This window comes from Artemia sp. Qi Xiang Cuo, chromosome 10, assembly GCF_049724085.1.
Source record: "Artemia sp. Qi Xiang Cuo chromosome 10, ASM4972408v1, whole genome shotgun sequence".
In the NCBI taxonomy this organism is placed as follows: domain Eukaryota; kingdom Metazoa; phylum Arthropoda; class Branchiopoda; order Anostraca; family Artemiidae; genus Artemia; species Artemia sp. Qi Xiang Cuo.
The window spans coordinates 4,826,875-4,843,174 of record NC_142803.1 but is presented as its reverse complement, the minus strand read 5'-3'; the positions used below and the strand labels follow the sequence as shown (position 1 = coordinate 4,843,174).

Sequence of the window (16,300 nt, the reverse complement as noted above, 5' to 3'; positions counted from 1 at the left end):
AACCATAAGAAAAAGAGTATTCGATTTCAAGCGCACAGGTAGGGAAATTAACACAGGGAAATTGACATAATGAAATAACATTGTATTTCAAACGCATAGGTATGGAAATTAACACAGGGATATTGGCATTGGATTTCAAACGCACAGGTAGGGAAATTAACACAGAGAAATTAGCATAGGGGAATTAATAGGGAATTTTTGAAGTCAGATAAGTAGAGCTACCAACCCCTCAAGCCCTCGCACCAGTGCAATGCCGTTAATGGTTCTATTAAAGGGGACACGGTTGCCTAGACTCAATGACACACCCCTCTGGACTCCAATGATGTCACGACACACCCCGTTTCAAACGGAGGACTAAAATGCTTGACGCAATTTTATGTAACCATGCACCAGGAACCTATGGGGGTATCCCCGCTTGTAACGTAACGACAACACACGGCTTACGTATTATTATGGAACACTGTCACGTAATACTTTTTTTTGCCCAAAACCTCCAAAGTTTTTTTTGTTCCTCATTAACTTAATAGTGGTACGCACTTTAGTTAAGGTCAGTGTATTTTATTCATGGACAGCGAATCCATTACGGCAAGTTAATAATATTTGACATTTTTTGCCCAAAAACCTCAAAACATTTTCTTTTTTCGGCGTTTCCTTTTTCGCTCGAAACACATTTCATATTTTTTCTCTTTTTTTCTTTTTCTATAGTTCTTTTAGTTTAGTTTTAGTCAAGAGTTTTAGTTTAGTTTAGAGTCTTAGCATAGAGTTTTAGTTAGAGTTGTAGTTTAGTTTTAGTTTAGAGTTTAGAGTTTTAGTTTAGAGTCTTAGCACACAGTTTTAGTTAGAGTTATAGTTTAGTTTTAGTTAAGAGTTTTAGTTTAGAGTTGTAGAGTTTGTTTAGTTTTAGTTAAGAGTTTTAGTTTAGAGTTGTAATTTAGTTTAAGTTAAGAGTTTTAGTTTAGAGTTGTAGTTTAGTTTTAGCTAAGAGTTTTAGTTTAGATTCTTAGCTTATTTTTAGTTAGGAGTTTTATTTTAGAGTTCTAGCTTAGTTTTAGTTATGAGTTTTAGTTCAGAGTTTAGAGTTTTAGTTTAGAGTCTTAGCTTAGAGTTTTAGTTAGAATTATAGTTTAGTTTAGTTTTAGTTGAGAATTTTAGTTTAGAGTTTTAGTTTAGAGTTGTAGTTTAGTTTTAGTTTAGAGTGTTAGTTTAGAATCTTGACTTAGAGTTTTAGTTAGAGTTATAGTTTAGTTTAGTTTTAGTCAGGAGTATTAGTCAGAGTCTTAGCCTAGAGTTATAGTTTAGTTTTTAGTTCGGAGTTTTAGTTTAGAGTTGTAGTTTAGTTTCAGTTAAGAGTTTTAGTTTAGAGTTTTATTTTACAGCCTTATCTTAGAGTTTTAGTTAGTTATAGTTTAATTTAGCTTTAGTTTAGAGTTTAGTTTTAGTTAAGAGTTTTAGTTTTAGAGTCTTAGCTTAGAGTTTTGGTTTAGTTTAGGTTTAGTTGGGAGTTTTAGTTTAGAGTTGTAGTTTAGTTTTAGTTAAGATTTTAAGTTTAGAGCCTAGAGTTTTACTTTAGAGTCTTAGCTTAGAGTTTTAGTTAGAGTTATAGTTAGTTTAATTTTAGTTAAGACTTTTAGTTTAGAGTTGTAGTTTAATATTAGTTAAAAGCTTTAGTTTAGAGTTGTAGTTTAGCTTTAGGAAGTAACAACTTTTTCCTTAATACTAATAAACTGTTACTTAATACTATAAAATTTATCTCTTAGAAGTAACAGGTTTTTTCATAACACTAAAAAATTTTCTCATGGAAATAAAAATATTTTCCTTAATACTAACAAACTTTTACTTAACACTATCAAATTTATCTTAATAGTAACAGGTTCTTCTTAACAGTAACAATTTTTTTCTAATAGCATCAACTTTTTCGTCAAAGATAACAAATTTATCTTAAAAGTAACAATTTTTATCAATGATAATAACTTTTCTATTAGAAGTAGAAGGTTTTCTGTCAAAGATATCAACTTTTTCATAGAAGTAACAATTTTTTTAACTTGTTACTTGTTACAAGTAACAAGTTTTCGGTGAAAGATACCAAATTTTTATTAGAAGTAAAAATTTTTTCGTTATGATAACAAGTTTTCTGTCAGAAGTAGCAAGTTTTTTCTTAACACTAACAAATTTCCTCATAAGAGCAACAACTTTTTCCTTGATTTTAACAAACTTTTACTTAACATACTCAAATTTTCTCTTAGAAGTAACAGGTATTTTCTTAACAGTAACAATTTTTTTCTTATAGCACCAACCTTTCCATCAATGATAATACATTTCACTTAAAAGTAACAATTTTTCGTCAATGATAACAAGTTATATGTTAGAAGTAACAAGTTTTCTGTCAAACACGAAATTTTTCTTAGAAGTAACAGTTTTTTCGGTATCATAACAAGTTTTCTGCCAGAAATAGCAAGTTTTCCTTAACACTAACAAATTTTCTCTTTCAAGTATCAACATTTTCCCTTAATACTAATAAACTTTAACTTAACACACTCAAATTTCTCTTAGAAGTACAAGTTTTGTTTCTTAGCAGTAACTGATTTCTTCTAATAGCACCAAGTTCTCCGTAAAAGATAACAAATTTCTCATAGAAGTAACAATTTTTCGTCAGTGATAACATGTTATCTGTTAGAAGTAACAAGTTTTCTGTCAAAGATACCAAATTTTTCTTAGAAGTAACAATTTTTTCTAATAGCATCAACTTTTCCGTCAAAGATAACAAATTTATCTTAAAAGTAACAATTTTTATCAATGATAATAATTTTCCTGTTAGAAGTAGAAGGTTTTCTGTCAAAGATATCAAATGTTTCTTAGAAGTAAAAATTTTTTTCGTTTATGATAACAAGTTTTCTGCCAGAAATAGCAAGTTTTTCTTAACACTAACAAATTTCCTCATAAGAGTAACAAATTTTTCCTTGATACTAACAAACTTTTACTTAACACACTCAAATATTCTCTTAGAAGTAACAGAAGTAGAACTAATAGCACCAACCTTTCCGTCAATGATAATAAATTTCTCTTAAAAGTAACAATTTTTCGTCAATGATTAGAAGTTATCTGTTAGAAGTAACAAGTTTTCCTTCAAAGATACCAAATTTTTCTTAAAAGTAACAATTTTTTCGTTATCATAACAAGTTTTCTGCTAGAAATAGCAAGTTTTCCTTAACACTTAACACTTTCCTTAACTTCTCGTCAAACTATCAACTTTTTTCCTTAATACTAACAAACTTTTACCTAACACCTTCAAATTTCTCTCTTAGAAGTAACAGGTTTTTCGTCAGTGATAACAAGTCATCTGGTAGAAGTAACAAGTTTTCTGTCAAAGATACCAAATTTTCTTAGAAGTATTTTTTTTGTTATAACAAGTTTTCTGGCAGAACACTAACAAATTTCCTCTTCGGAGTAACAACTTTTTCCTTAATACTAACAAACTTTTACTAGACAAACTCAAATTTCTCTTAGAAGTAACAGGTATTTTCTTAACAGTAACAAATGTCTTCTAATAGCACCAAGTTTTCCGTCAAATATAACAAATTTCTCATAGAAGTAACAATTTTTCGTCAGTGATACCAAGTTATCTGATAGAAGTAACAAGTTTTCTGTTAAAGATACCAAATTTTTCATAGAAGTAACAATTTTTTCGTTATGATAACAAGTTTTCTGCCAGAATTTGCATGTTTTCCTTTACACTAACAAATTTTCTCGTCGAGGTATCAACTTTTTTCCTTTATGCTAACAAAGTTTTACCTAACACTATCAAATTTCTCTTAGAAGTAACATTTTTTCGCCAGTGATAAGACGTTTTCTGCTTGAACTAGCAAGATGTCCAGCAAAGATAACAAATTTGTCTTTGAAGTAATAATTTTATCGTTATGATAACAAGTTTTCTGCTTTCCTTAACACTAACAAATTTTCTCTTCAAAGTAAAAACTTTTTTCCTCAATACTAACAAACATTTATCTAACACTATCAATTTTCTTTAAGAACTAACAATTTTTAGCTATGATAACAAGTTTTCTGGCAGAAGTAGCAAGTTTTCCTTAACACTAACAAATTTTCTCCTCGGAGTAACAACTTTTTTCCTTAATACTAACAAACTTTTACTTAACACACTCAAATTTCTCTTAGGAGTAACAGGTATTTTCTTAACAGTAACAAGATTCTTCTAATAGGACCAAGTTTTTCGTCAAACATAACACATTTCTCATAGAAGTAGAAATTTTTCCTCAGTCATAACAAGTTATCTGTTAGAAGTAATAAGTTTTCTGTCAAAGATACCAAATTTCTCATAGAAGTAAAAATTTTTTCGTTATGATAACAAGTTTTATGCCAGAAATAGCGAGTTTTCTTTAACACTAACGAATTTTCTCTTCGAGGTATCAACTTTTTTTCTTTATGCTAACAAAGTTTTACCTAACACTATCAAATTTCTCTTAGAAGTAACATTTTTTCGCCAGTGATAAGACGTTTTCTGCTTGAACTAGCAAGATGTCCAGCAAAGATAACATATTTGTCTTTGAAGTAATAATTTTATCGTTAAGATAACAAGTTTTCTGCTAGAAAAGCAAGTTTTCCTTAACACTAACAAATTTTCTCTTCAAGGTAAAAACTTTTTTCCTCAATACTAACAAACATTTATCTAACACTATCCAATTTCTTTTAGAAGTAACAATTTTTTAGCTATGATAACAAGTTTTCTGTCAGAAGTAGCAAGTCATCCTTAACACTATCAAATTTTCTCATTGAAGTAACAACTTTTTCCTTAACGCTAACAAACTTTTAATTAACACTATCAAATTTCTCTTAGAAGTAAAAGGTTTTTTCTTAACAGTAATAACATTTTTCTAATAATACCAAGTTTTCCGTTAAACATAACAAATTTCTCTTAGAAGTAACAACTTTTTGTCAGTGATAACAAGTTTTATGTAAGAATTAGAAAGTTTTCTGTCAAAACTAGGTTTCTCTACGTTTAAGTTAGGTTAATCTAAATTAGTTTAACATGAGCACTCATTTTAACCTAAGTTAGATGAACCTAACTTAAACATAGTGAGGTGACTCCCACGTGCCAAGGATTTCTACAGGTCCTGTCTCCGGCAGTTTCCACAACCGTCAAGGTTCTGACAAGTGTACTTTCCCTGTGGTATAAAAGTTCCACACTACTTGGCCCAAGGGACCATAGCATTAAACTCCCCAATTCTCTTTCTTTCCCTCGGGGAAAGACCTCTTGCTTAGTATAGGATTCCCTTCCTATAGCAAGCCAATCTAATCTCAGCCTCTCTCTAGGCTTCAGACCCTACTTAGTCTAGTTGAAAAGTCAAAGGTATAAAATAAAGAAATCTTACTATTCACTTTGAACTCAAAACAAGAACTGTGACAAAACTGACTTACAATTAATCAAGACACTTTGCGACACACCTCCGTGCACGCACCTCTGAGCAAACGCAATGAATGGCCGAATCAATTTAGAGTTACCCAGTACCCTTTGCAGATTTCTGGCTTTAGATTTAACCTGTATGAGTCGTCGCTCGTCTGCATTTTTAGGCTTAGATTAATTAGCGAATTTTTTCAGGATGTCACGTGGTAATAGGTGGGTCCAGAGTTTAAACACTGAAGATAAAATAAGTAAAATTTACACAAAGGGCATTTTTCTGATAAGCAAGGCTGAGGGCCCCAAAAGTATTGCTCTCGAATAGTACCTTCTTTCTGGCCATCAGATAGACTAGTCCCAGGAAATTCAAGGTCAATCTTCAATTCTGTCAAAATGGTCGGTGAAATCAATTCCTCTTTAACTGGCCACTCCAAGTATTTTAAATTATTAAGTTCATCATCATTCGCTGGTTTTTTATCTTCTTCTAATTCTGAAAAAAATTCGTAGGAAATATAAAAGATATTGATACACCATTAGACATTCCTGACATATTGCAGATACAGCATTTTGATAACTTCTATTCACATAGTACCTTTTGGTTTATAATATTTCAGCATCCCCTAAGTGCTACCTGAAATTTTCAACTTAAGACGCTTAGCCGTCTTTGACACATTGTAGAGACACCACTTCTGATATAGGTCAACATCTCCCTCATTATTCTCTTAACGTTTCAAATTAAGACCCTTAGCTATCCCTGAGAAGTTGCAGACACACCAATTTGACAACCTGGATACAATTGCTTCTTTTTTATTTAGATCACCATTCCTTAAAAGTTTCAACTTGAAGCCCACAGCGACTAAGATTTCATTTTTTTGGCTAGTTCAACATCTCCCTTAAATTCAATGAAAGTTTCACCCTGAAAACCTAATTGCTGATATATATTTTAACAACAATGATACACTGAGTGTCTTTTAGTTAAATTAATTAAACAAACTTTTTCCGGCAAAATTAGTTTCATAAAGGAAAGTAAAGAATTCCATTAAACCAAAAATGAGTTTCACTTTTATAACTTTAATAAGTCAAAATTATTAAGAGATTGAGGAATAAATACCAGCATATGTATAATAAACTGACAACACACATTATTTTTATTACTTTCCCCAGAACTTTCCCCAAAATATTTCATTTTAATGCAATTAGTGTCATTAGTTACAGTAAACATGTTACTTTTATTAAAGTAGCAGCATTATTAAAAATATACACATACAGTCTTCTGGCTAGTTAAAAATTCGTCACAACTTACCCAGAAAGGTCTAACTTATTAATGTAAGCCATTATTTTGACATTGCTTTGTCACCGCTTTGACCTTCTACATGAACAGAGTTCGTTTTGATTTACTTCAATACCCACCAAAATATTCAATAAGAGCTTCACTTTAATGCCCTTAGCTCGTGTAGTAGCAATAATAATAGTAAGGGTGGTAGTATTACAAGCAGATTGGACATAGTACCTTTGTTTTTTTTTCATTATCCCTTCAACACACGATTAAAGTTCTAACTTAATCCCATCAACTGTTCACATTTTTGCCCTTAGCTTTAGTAGAACCAGCAGTTGTAGTAGTAGCAATAGAATTAATAGTAGTATTCTTAGCTTTAGTAGCAATAGTACAACTATACCCTTAGGTATAGGTATAATAGTAGTCACAGCAGTAGTATTAGTGCTCAACTTAACAGAAATAGCCATTGCTATGACATTGTCGAAATGTCCTTTTGATAACCTGTATATTTATATACTTCTTGAGATTTTCACAACCTAACAAGTTTTCAGTCAGAAGTAGCAAGTTTTCCTCATCACTAACATATTTTCTCCTCGAAGTAACAACTTTTTCCTTAATACTAACAAACTTTTACTTGACACACTCAAATTTTTCTTAGAAGTAACAGTTTTTTTCTTAGCAGTAACAAGTTTCTTCTAATAGCACCAAGTTTTCAGTCAAAGATAACAAACTTCTCAATGAAATAACAATTTTTCGTCAGTGATAACAAGTTACCTGTTAGAAATAACAAGTTTCTGTCAAAGATACCAAATTGTTCTTAGAAGTAACAATTGTTTCGTTATGATTACCAGAAGAAGCAAGTTTTCCTTAACACTAACAAAACTTTTCTCTTCAAACTATATACTTTTTTCCTTAATACTAACAAACTTTTAATTAGCAATATCAAATTTCTCTCTTTAAAGTAACAGGTTTTTCGTCAGTGATAACAAGTTATCTGTTGCAAGTAACAAGTTTTCTGTGAAAGATACCAAATTTTTATTAGAAGTAAAAATTTTTTCGTTATGATAACAAGTTTTCTGCCAGAAGTAGCCAGTTATCCTTAACACTAAAAAATTTTCTTTTTGAAGTAACAACTTTTTTCCTTAATACAAACAAACTTTTACTCGACACGCTCAAATTCCTCTTAGAAGTAACAGGTATTTTCTTAACAGTATCAAATGTCTTCTAATAGCACCAAGTTTTCGATCAAAGATAACAAATTTCTCATAGAAGTAACAATTTTTCGTCAGTGATACCAAGTAATCTATTAAAAGTAACAAGTTTTCTGTGAAAGATACCATATTTCTTAGAAGTAACAATTTTTCGTTATGATAACAAGTTTTCTGCGAAAAGTAGCACGTTTTCCTTAACACTAACAAATTTCCTCTTCGAATTATCCACTTTTCCTCAATACTAACAAAATTTTACCTAAGACTATCAAATTTCTTTTAGAAGTAAAATTTTTTCACCACTGATAACACATTTTCTGCTGGAACTAGCAAGTTTTCCAGCAAAGATAATAAATTTTTCTTTGAAGTAACAATTTTATCGTTGTGATAAAAGCAAGTAGAAGCAATAGAAGAAGCAAGTTTTCCTTAACACTATCAAATTTTCTCTTCGAAGTAACAACTAATTTCCTCAATACTAACAAACATTTACCTAAAACTATCAAATTTCTCTTAGAGGTAACATTTATTTCGTTATAATAATAAGTTTTCTGTCAGAAGTAGCAAGTCATTCTTAACACTATCATATTCTTTCATGAAAGTAAAAAAAATTCTTTAATTATAACAAACTTTTACTTAACACTATCAAATTTCTCTTAGAGGTACAGGTTTTTTCTTAACAATAACAATATTTTTTGCTAATAACACCAAGTTTTCCGTCAAAGATAACAAATTTCTCTTAGAAGTAACAATTTTTCGTCAGTGATAACAAGTTTTCTGTTAGAATTAGAAAGTTTCTGTGAATGTTAGGTTTCTCTACGTTTAAGTTAGGTTCATCCAACTTAAACGTAGAGCAACCTAACTTTGAAAGAAAACTTTCTAATTCTAACAGAAAACATGCTATCACTGAGAAAATTGTTACTTCTAAGAGAAATTTGTTATCTTTGACGGAAAACTTGGTGTTATTAGAAAAAATTGTTTACTGTTAAGAAAAAACCTTGTACTTCTAGGATAAATTTGATAGTGTTAAGTAAATTTATTATTATTAAGGAAAAAGTTGTTACTTCAATGAGAAAATTTGATATTCTTAAGGATGACTTGCTACTTCTGACAGCAAACTTGTTATCCTAAACGAAAAAATTGTTACTTCTAAGAGAAATTTGAAAGTGTTAGGTAAATGTTTGTTAGTATTGAGGAAAAAAGTTGTTACTTCGAAGAGATACTTTGTTAGGGTTAAGGAAAAATTGCTTCTTCTGGCAGAAATTTTGTTATCATAAAGATAAAATTGTTACTGCAAAGAAAAATTTGTTATCTTTTCTCGACAACTTGCTAGTTCCAGCAGAAAACGTGTTATCACTGGCGAAAAGATGTTACTTCTAAGACAAATTCGATAGTGTTAGGTAAAATTTTGTTAGTATTAAGGATAAAAGTTGATATTTCGAAGAGAAAACTTGTTAGTGGTAACGAAAACTTCCTACTTCTGGCAGAAAAGTTGTTATCATTACGAAAAAATTTTAACTTCTAAGAAAAATTTGGCATCTTTGACAGAAAACTTGATATTAGTGACGAAAAATTGTTACTTCTATGAGAAATTTGTTATCTTTGACGGAAAACTTGGTGCTATTGGAAAAAAATTTGTTACTGTTAAGAAAATACCTGTTACTTCTAAGAGAAATTTGAGTGTGTTAAGTAAAAGTTTGTTAATATTAAGTAGAAAGTTGTTACTCCGATGAAAAAATTTGTTAGTGTTGAGGAAAACTTGCTTCTTCTGCCATAAAACTTGTTATGATAACGAAAAAATTTTTACTTCTAAGAAAAATTTGGTATCTTTGACAGAAAACTTGTTGCTTCTAACGGATAACGTGCTATCACTTACGAAAAACTTGTTACTTCTAAGAGAGAAATTTGATAAAGTTAGGTGAAAGTTTGTTAGTATTAAGGAAAAAAGTAGATACTTTGAAGAGAAAACTTGTTAGTGTTAAGGAAAACTTGCTACTTCTGGCAAAAAAACTTGTTATCAGAACGAAAAAATTGTTACTTCTAAGAAAAATTTGGTATCTTTAACAGAAACTTGTAATTTCTAACAGGTAAGTTCGTATCACTGACGAAAAATTTTTATTTCTATGAGAAGTTTGTTATCTTTTACAGAAAGTTTTGGGTTATTAGAGAAAACTTGTTACTGTTTAGAAAAAAACTGTTACTTCTAGGGAAATTTGAGTGCGTTAAGTAAAAGTTTATTGGTATTAAGGGAAAATGTTGATACTTCGAAGAGAAAATTTGTTAGTGTTAAGGAAAACTTGCTACTTCTGACAAAAAACTTGACATCATAACGAAAAAATTGTTACTTCTAAGACAAATTTGGTATTTTTGACAGAAAACTTACTAAATCTAACAAGTAACTTGTTATCATTGACGAAAAATTGTTACTTTTAAGAGAAATTCATTATCATTGACGGAAAGGTTGGTGCTATTAGATAAAATTTGTTTGCTAGTATTAGCAACAAAATAGTTTGTTAGTATTAAGGAAAGAGTTGTTACTCAGACAAGAAAATTTGTTAGTGTTAAGAAAAACTTGCTGCTTCTGACAGAAAACATGGTATCATAAACGAAAAAAATTGTTACTTCTACGAAAATTTGGTATCTTTGACAGAAAACCTTCTACTTCTAACTGAAAAGTTGTTATCATTGACAAAAATTCTTACTTTTAAGAGAAATTTGTTATCATTGATGGAAAAATTGGTGCTATTAGAAAAATGTTACTGTTAAGAAAAACCTCTTACTTCTAAGATAAATTTGATAGTTAAGTAAAAGTTTGTTAGTATTAAGGAAAATGTTTTCACTTCGATGAGAAAATTTGTTAGTGTTAAGAAAAAAACTGTAACTTCTAAGAAAGAAATTTTATAGTGTTAAGCAACAGTTTGATAATATTAAAGAAAAAGTTGTTACTTCCTAAAACTAAACTACAACTCTAAACTAAACTTTTAATTAAAACTAAACTAAACCATAACTCTAAACTAAGATTTTAAACTAAAACTCTTAGCTTAAACTAAACTACAACTCTAAACTAAAACTCTTAACTAAAATTAAACTAAAGTATAACTAGCTATGCCTCTACGAAAAGACTCTAAACTAAACCTCTTAACTAAAACTGAACTACAACTCTGAATTAAAACTCTTAACATAAACTAAACAAAAGTATAACTCTAACTAAAACTCTAAGCTAAGACTCTAAAGTAAAACTCTAAAATCTAAACAAGCTCTAAGCTAAAACTAAACTACAACTCTTAACTAAAACTCCTAACTAAAACTAAACTAAACTATAACTCTAACTAAAACTCTAAGCTAAGACTCTAAACTAAACCTCTAGACTCTAAACTAAAAACTCTTCAACTGAAAGTAAACTATAACTCTAAACTCAAACTCTCAACTAAAATAAACTAAACAATAACTCTAACTATAAACTCTAAGCTAAGACTCTAAAACTAAAACTCTAAACTAAAACTCTTAACTAAAACTAAACTACAACTCTTAACTAAAGCTAAACTAAAACTATAACTCAAACTAAAGCTCTAAGCTAAGACTCTAAACTAAAAGTCTTAACTAATAACTAAACTGAACTATAACACTAACTAAAACTCTAAGCTAACACTCTAAACTAAAACTCTAAACTCTTAACTAAAATTAAAATAGAACTCTAAATTAAAACTCTTAACTAAACTAAACTATAACGCTAACTAAAACTCTAAGCTCTAAACTAGAACTAAACTAAACTAAAACTCGAACTAAAACTCTAAGCTAAGACTCTAAACTAAAACTCTAAACTAAAACTGATAAATACAACTAAACTAGAACTCTAAACTAAAACTCCTAACTAAAACTAAACTATAATTCTAACTAAAACTCTAAGCTAAGACTCCAAACTAAAACTCTTAACTAAAACTAAACTAAAACTCTTAACTAAAACAAAACTAAACTACAACTCTAAACTAAAAATAAACTAAAACTAAAACTCTAAACTAAAACTCTTCTAAAACTAAATTAAAACTCTTAAGTAAAACTATTACCTAAAACTAAAGTAAACTATAACTCTAACTAAAAACTCTAAGCCAAGACTCTAAAGTAAAACTCTATAGTCTAAACTAAAACTGTTAACTAAAACTAAACTGCAACTCTAAACTAAAACTCTTAACTAAAACCAAACTACAAATCTAAACTAAAACTCTTAACTAAAACTAAACTACAACTCTAAACTAAAACTAAACTATAACTCTAAACTAAAACTTTTAGCTAAAAATAAACTAGAACTGTTAACTAAAACTAAACTAAACTATAACTCTAACTAAAAATCTAAGCTGAGACTCTAAACTAAAACTCTGAACTAAAACACTTTACTAAAACTAAACTATACTATAACTCTAACTAAAACTCTAAGCTAAGACTCTAAACTAAAACTACTCTAAACTAAAACTCTTAAATAAAACTAATCTACAACTCTAAACTAAAACTTAACTAAAACTAACCTAAACTATAACTCTAACTACAACTCTAAGCTAAGACTCTAAACTAAAACTCTAAACTAAAACTAAACTAAACTATAAGTCTAACTAAAACTCTAAACTAAGAGTCAAAACTAAAACTCTAAATTAAAACTCTTAACCAAAATAAAATACAAATCTAAACTAAACTCTTAACTGAAAACTAAACTATAACTCTAACCAAAACTCTAAGCTAAGACTCTAAACTAAAACTCTTAACTAAAATTAAACTACAACCATAAACTAAAACTCTTAACTAAAGCTAAACTAGAGCTCTAAACTAATACTCCTGACTAAAACTAAACTAACACTCTAAACTACAACTCTAAACTAAAACACTTCAGTAAAACTAAACTAAAACTCTGAACTAAAACTCTTAACTAAACTCTAAACTAAACTCTAAACCAAAACTCTAAACCAAAACTCTAAACTAAAACTCTTAACTAAAACTAAACAACAAGTCTAAATTAAAACTCTTAACTAAAACTAGACTAAACTATAACTCTAACTAAAACTCTATGCTAAGACTTTAAACTAAAATTCTAAACTAAAACTCTTAACTAAAACTAAACTATAACTCTAACTAAAACTCTATGCTAAGACTCTAAGCTAAAACTCTTAACTAAAACTAAACTAGAACTCTAAACTAAAACTCTTAACTAAGATTCTAAACTAAAACTCTAAACTCTAAACTACAACTCTTAACTGAAACTAAATTAAACTAAAACTCTTAACTAAAACTAAACTATAACTCTAACTAAAACTCTAAGCTAAGACTCTAAACTAAAACTTTAAACTAAAATTCTAAACTAAAATTAAACTAAAACTAAACTGAAAATCTAAACTAAAAAATATAGAAAAAGAAAAACAGGAGAAAAATATGAAATGTGTTTCGAGCGAAAAATGAAACGCCGAAAAAAGAAAATGTCTTGAGGCTTTTGGGCGAAACATGTCAAAATAGTATTATCAGGCATTGATGGATGCGCTGTCCATGCGTAAGATGTGCTGACCTTACATAAAGTGTGTACCGCCATTAAGTTAATGAAGAATAAAAACCACTTTGAGGGATTCGGGCGAAAAAAAGTATTACCTGACAGTGTTGCATAATAATACGTAAGGTGTGTGCGGTCGTTACGTTACAAGCTGGGATTCCCCCATGGGTTCCTGATGCATGGCTACATAAAATTACGCCAAGCATATTAGTCCTCTCCGTTTAAAACGGGGTGTGCCATGACATCATTGGAGTCCAGAGGGGTGTGTCGTGGAGTCTTGGCAACTGTGTCCCCTTTCATAGAACTCGGAGGCGCATTGCACAGGTGCAAGGGCTAGAGGGGTTGGTAGCACTACTTATCTGACTTCTGGAAATTCCCTATTAATTCCCCTATGCTAATTTCCCTGTGTTAATTTCCCTACCTGTGCGTTTAAAATCCAATGCTATTTTCCCTGGGCTAATCTCCATACCTGTGCGTTTGAAATCCAATGCTATTTCCCTATGTTAATTTCCCTGTGTTAATTCCGCTACCTGTGCGCTTCAAATCCAATAATTTTTTTCCTAAGGCTTCCGCGACGTCAGAGGGTTCTTGTAGAAACTCAATACTAATTCCCTATGTTAATTCCCCTAAATGTGCGTTTGTAATCCAATACTATTTTCCCTATGCTGATTTCCATACCTGTGCGCGTGAAATCCAATGCTACTTCCCTATGTTAATTTCCCTGTGGTAATTCTCCTACCTATTCGCTTGAAATCCAACACCATTTTTCCTATGGCTTCCGTGACGTCAGAGGGCTCCGCTAGAAATTCAATGCTAATTCCATATATTAATTTCGCTGTGTTAATTCCCCTACCTGTGCGCTTGAAATCCAATACTATTTTTCCTATGAATTCCGTGATGTCAGAGGACTTGTCATAGAAAAACAAATGGGTGTGTTCCGTGACGTCAGAGGACTGCCACAGAAAAAAAGGGGCGTGTCACATAACGTCAGAGGGCTTGTCATAGAAAACAAGTGGTGTGTCATAGAAAAACAAAGGGGTTTGAGTCGTGACGTCAAAGAGCTTGTCACAGAGATTCACCTGACCTAACCTAACCGAAAATGACATTGAATTCTTGCCAAGGATAGGAGGACATTGAAATCTTGCCAAGGATGGGAATCTTGCCAGCCGGGAACAGGTGCGAGGGGCTAGGAACTCCACTTGTTAATTTCCCTGTGTATATCTCTCTATGTGAGTCATTGAAGTGCCTATGGGGGTACTAATCACATATCACCGTTTGGTCAATTGATCTTCCCCTTGAAGCATTCTCAGAGAGTTCCAACTTAACACACACATCAAATTCTAACGCTCTTCTGACAATCTAAGTATACATAATATCTTTCGTTAGTTCAAATTCGGCATCAATATCCTCTCAAATTTTATCTTTATAGACTTAGCTTTAATCGTACTAGTATCACAGTAATTGCGGTGGTAGTAGGAGAAGTATTCACACTGTTAGTATTTTATTAGCGGTAGTAGCAGCAGTACTAATAGTGGTAGTAGCATGTAAATCTTGCCGTTTAGTAAGTTGCACCAAAAGGCCCAAGAAGTTTCATCTTGACACGGAAAGCCACTCCAAAAATATTGCTGATGTGCTCTTTTGAAGCCTTTTTCATCTTAATACTCTAAGCCAGGGATGGCCAACCCACGGCCCGCCCAAGTATTATCGATGCATCATGTTATGCAAGTAGAGTTATAAAAACGGTGAATTATATTCGATCACATGCACTTGCGCATAGACAATTTAAGGATTTTCTGAAAGAATTAGATTCTGTGTTCTTCAGTCGAGTCAGATGGTTTAGCTATTGGATTTATGCTTTTTAGTGGATATTGTCAATAAACTCAATGAATTAAATGTATCATTGCAAGGAAAAGATAACCTCATAGTCAATACATTTAGTCACATCAGAGCATTTCAGAAGGAATAGTTGTTATTTGAATCACTATGGAAAATTAATAATACTCACCACTTTCCATTATCAAAATAATTTAAGAAATCAAGTTGTAACAATTAGCAAATATGCGAAAGAAACAAGAAAACTTGCAGATGCTTTTGAAAGCCGATTCAATAATTTAGAGTTGAAAAAATACACCAAAATTTTTGAAATATATTCATCTCCTTTTCTGAGTCTGTCCCAGAAAATCTACAAATGGATCTGATTGACATACAGTGCAATAATAAATTAAAAGGCATGTTTGAATATTCAGAATCAAAAATATTTAACATTTACGTCACAAAATTGTTACCGCTTTTGGTTCAACTCATACCTGCGAATCGATTTTTTTTCTAAAATGAAATTAACCAAACACAAAACACGCAAAAACATAACGGATACTAATTCCTCCGATTTTAATTTTAATAACCTCAGCCTTAATAGTAGGCTACTCGCTACAGAAGTAGTACTTTTAGTGATAGTAGTGGTAATAGTAGTAGTAGTCGTGAATAGAGGCAGTGGTAGTTGTACTATTAGTAGCGTGCAAATACTGCCTATTTGATCAATTGATTATCTCCCTCATCATTTACACTCAGTCATTCCTGAGTTCAACACACCTAAAAATTTCATGAAAGAATCACCTTAATGTCGGTCGTATTCTGGGAAAGTAGAAGTCAAACATGCATATCTTTTCTCAATAACATATACTATATGTGAACAATAAACAAATTGCCTAACTTACAACCCTTACCGTGAGACCTCGGGGGAGGGGGGGAATTGACATTCCCAAACGCATTATTACTGAACCCTTCAACAATGCTGAAAAAATATGATGTCTCAAATATTTGCGTGGATGTTTATTTTGGGAAATGATAGACGCAGGGGGGGGAGGGATTGCTCTCAAATCACT

The 16,300-nt window shown here is 30.7% G+C and overlaps 2 protein-coding genes across 2 annotated transcripts in view; both read right to left on the bottom strand.

The window, feature by feature from the left end:
- The window catches only part of LOC148947383 (uncharacterized), a 278,197-nt gene that overhangs the window by 26,944 nt on the left and 234,953 nt on the right, over positions 1-16,300 (bottom strand). The gene's annotated exons all lie outside the window — the stretch shown is intronic.
- The window catches only part of LOC148947387 (uncharacterized), a 47,613-nt gene that overhangs the window by 736 nt on the left and 30,577 nt on the right, over positions 1-16,300 (bottom strand). Inside the window, exon 2 of the mRNA XM_089095789.1 lies at positions 5,739-5,900. Within this exon, the coding sequence (XP_088951915.1) occupies positions 5,739-5,900 (162 nt within the window). The remainder of the gene's footprint in view (positions 1-5,738; positions 5,901-16,300) is intronic.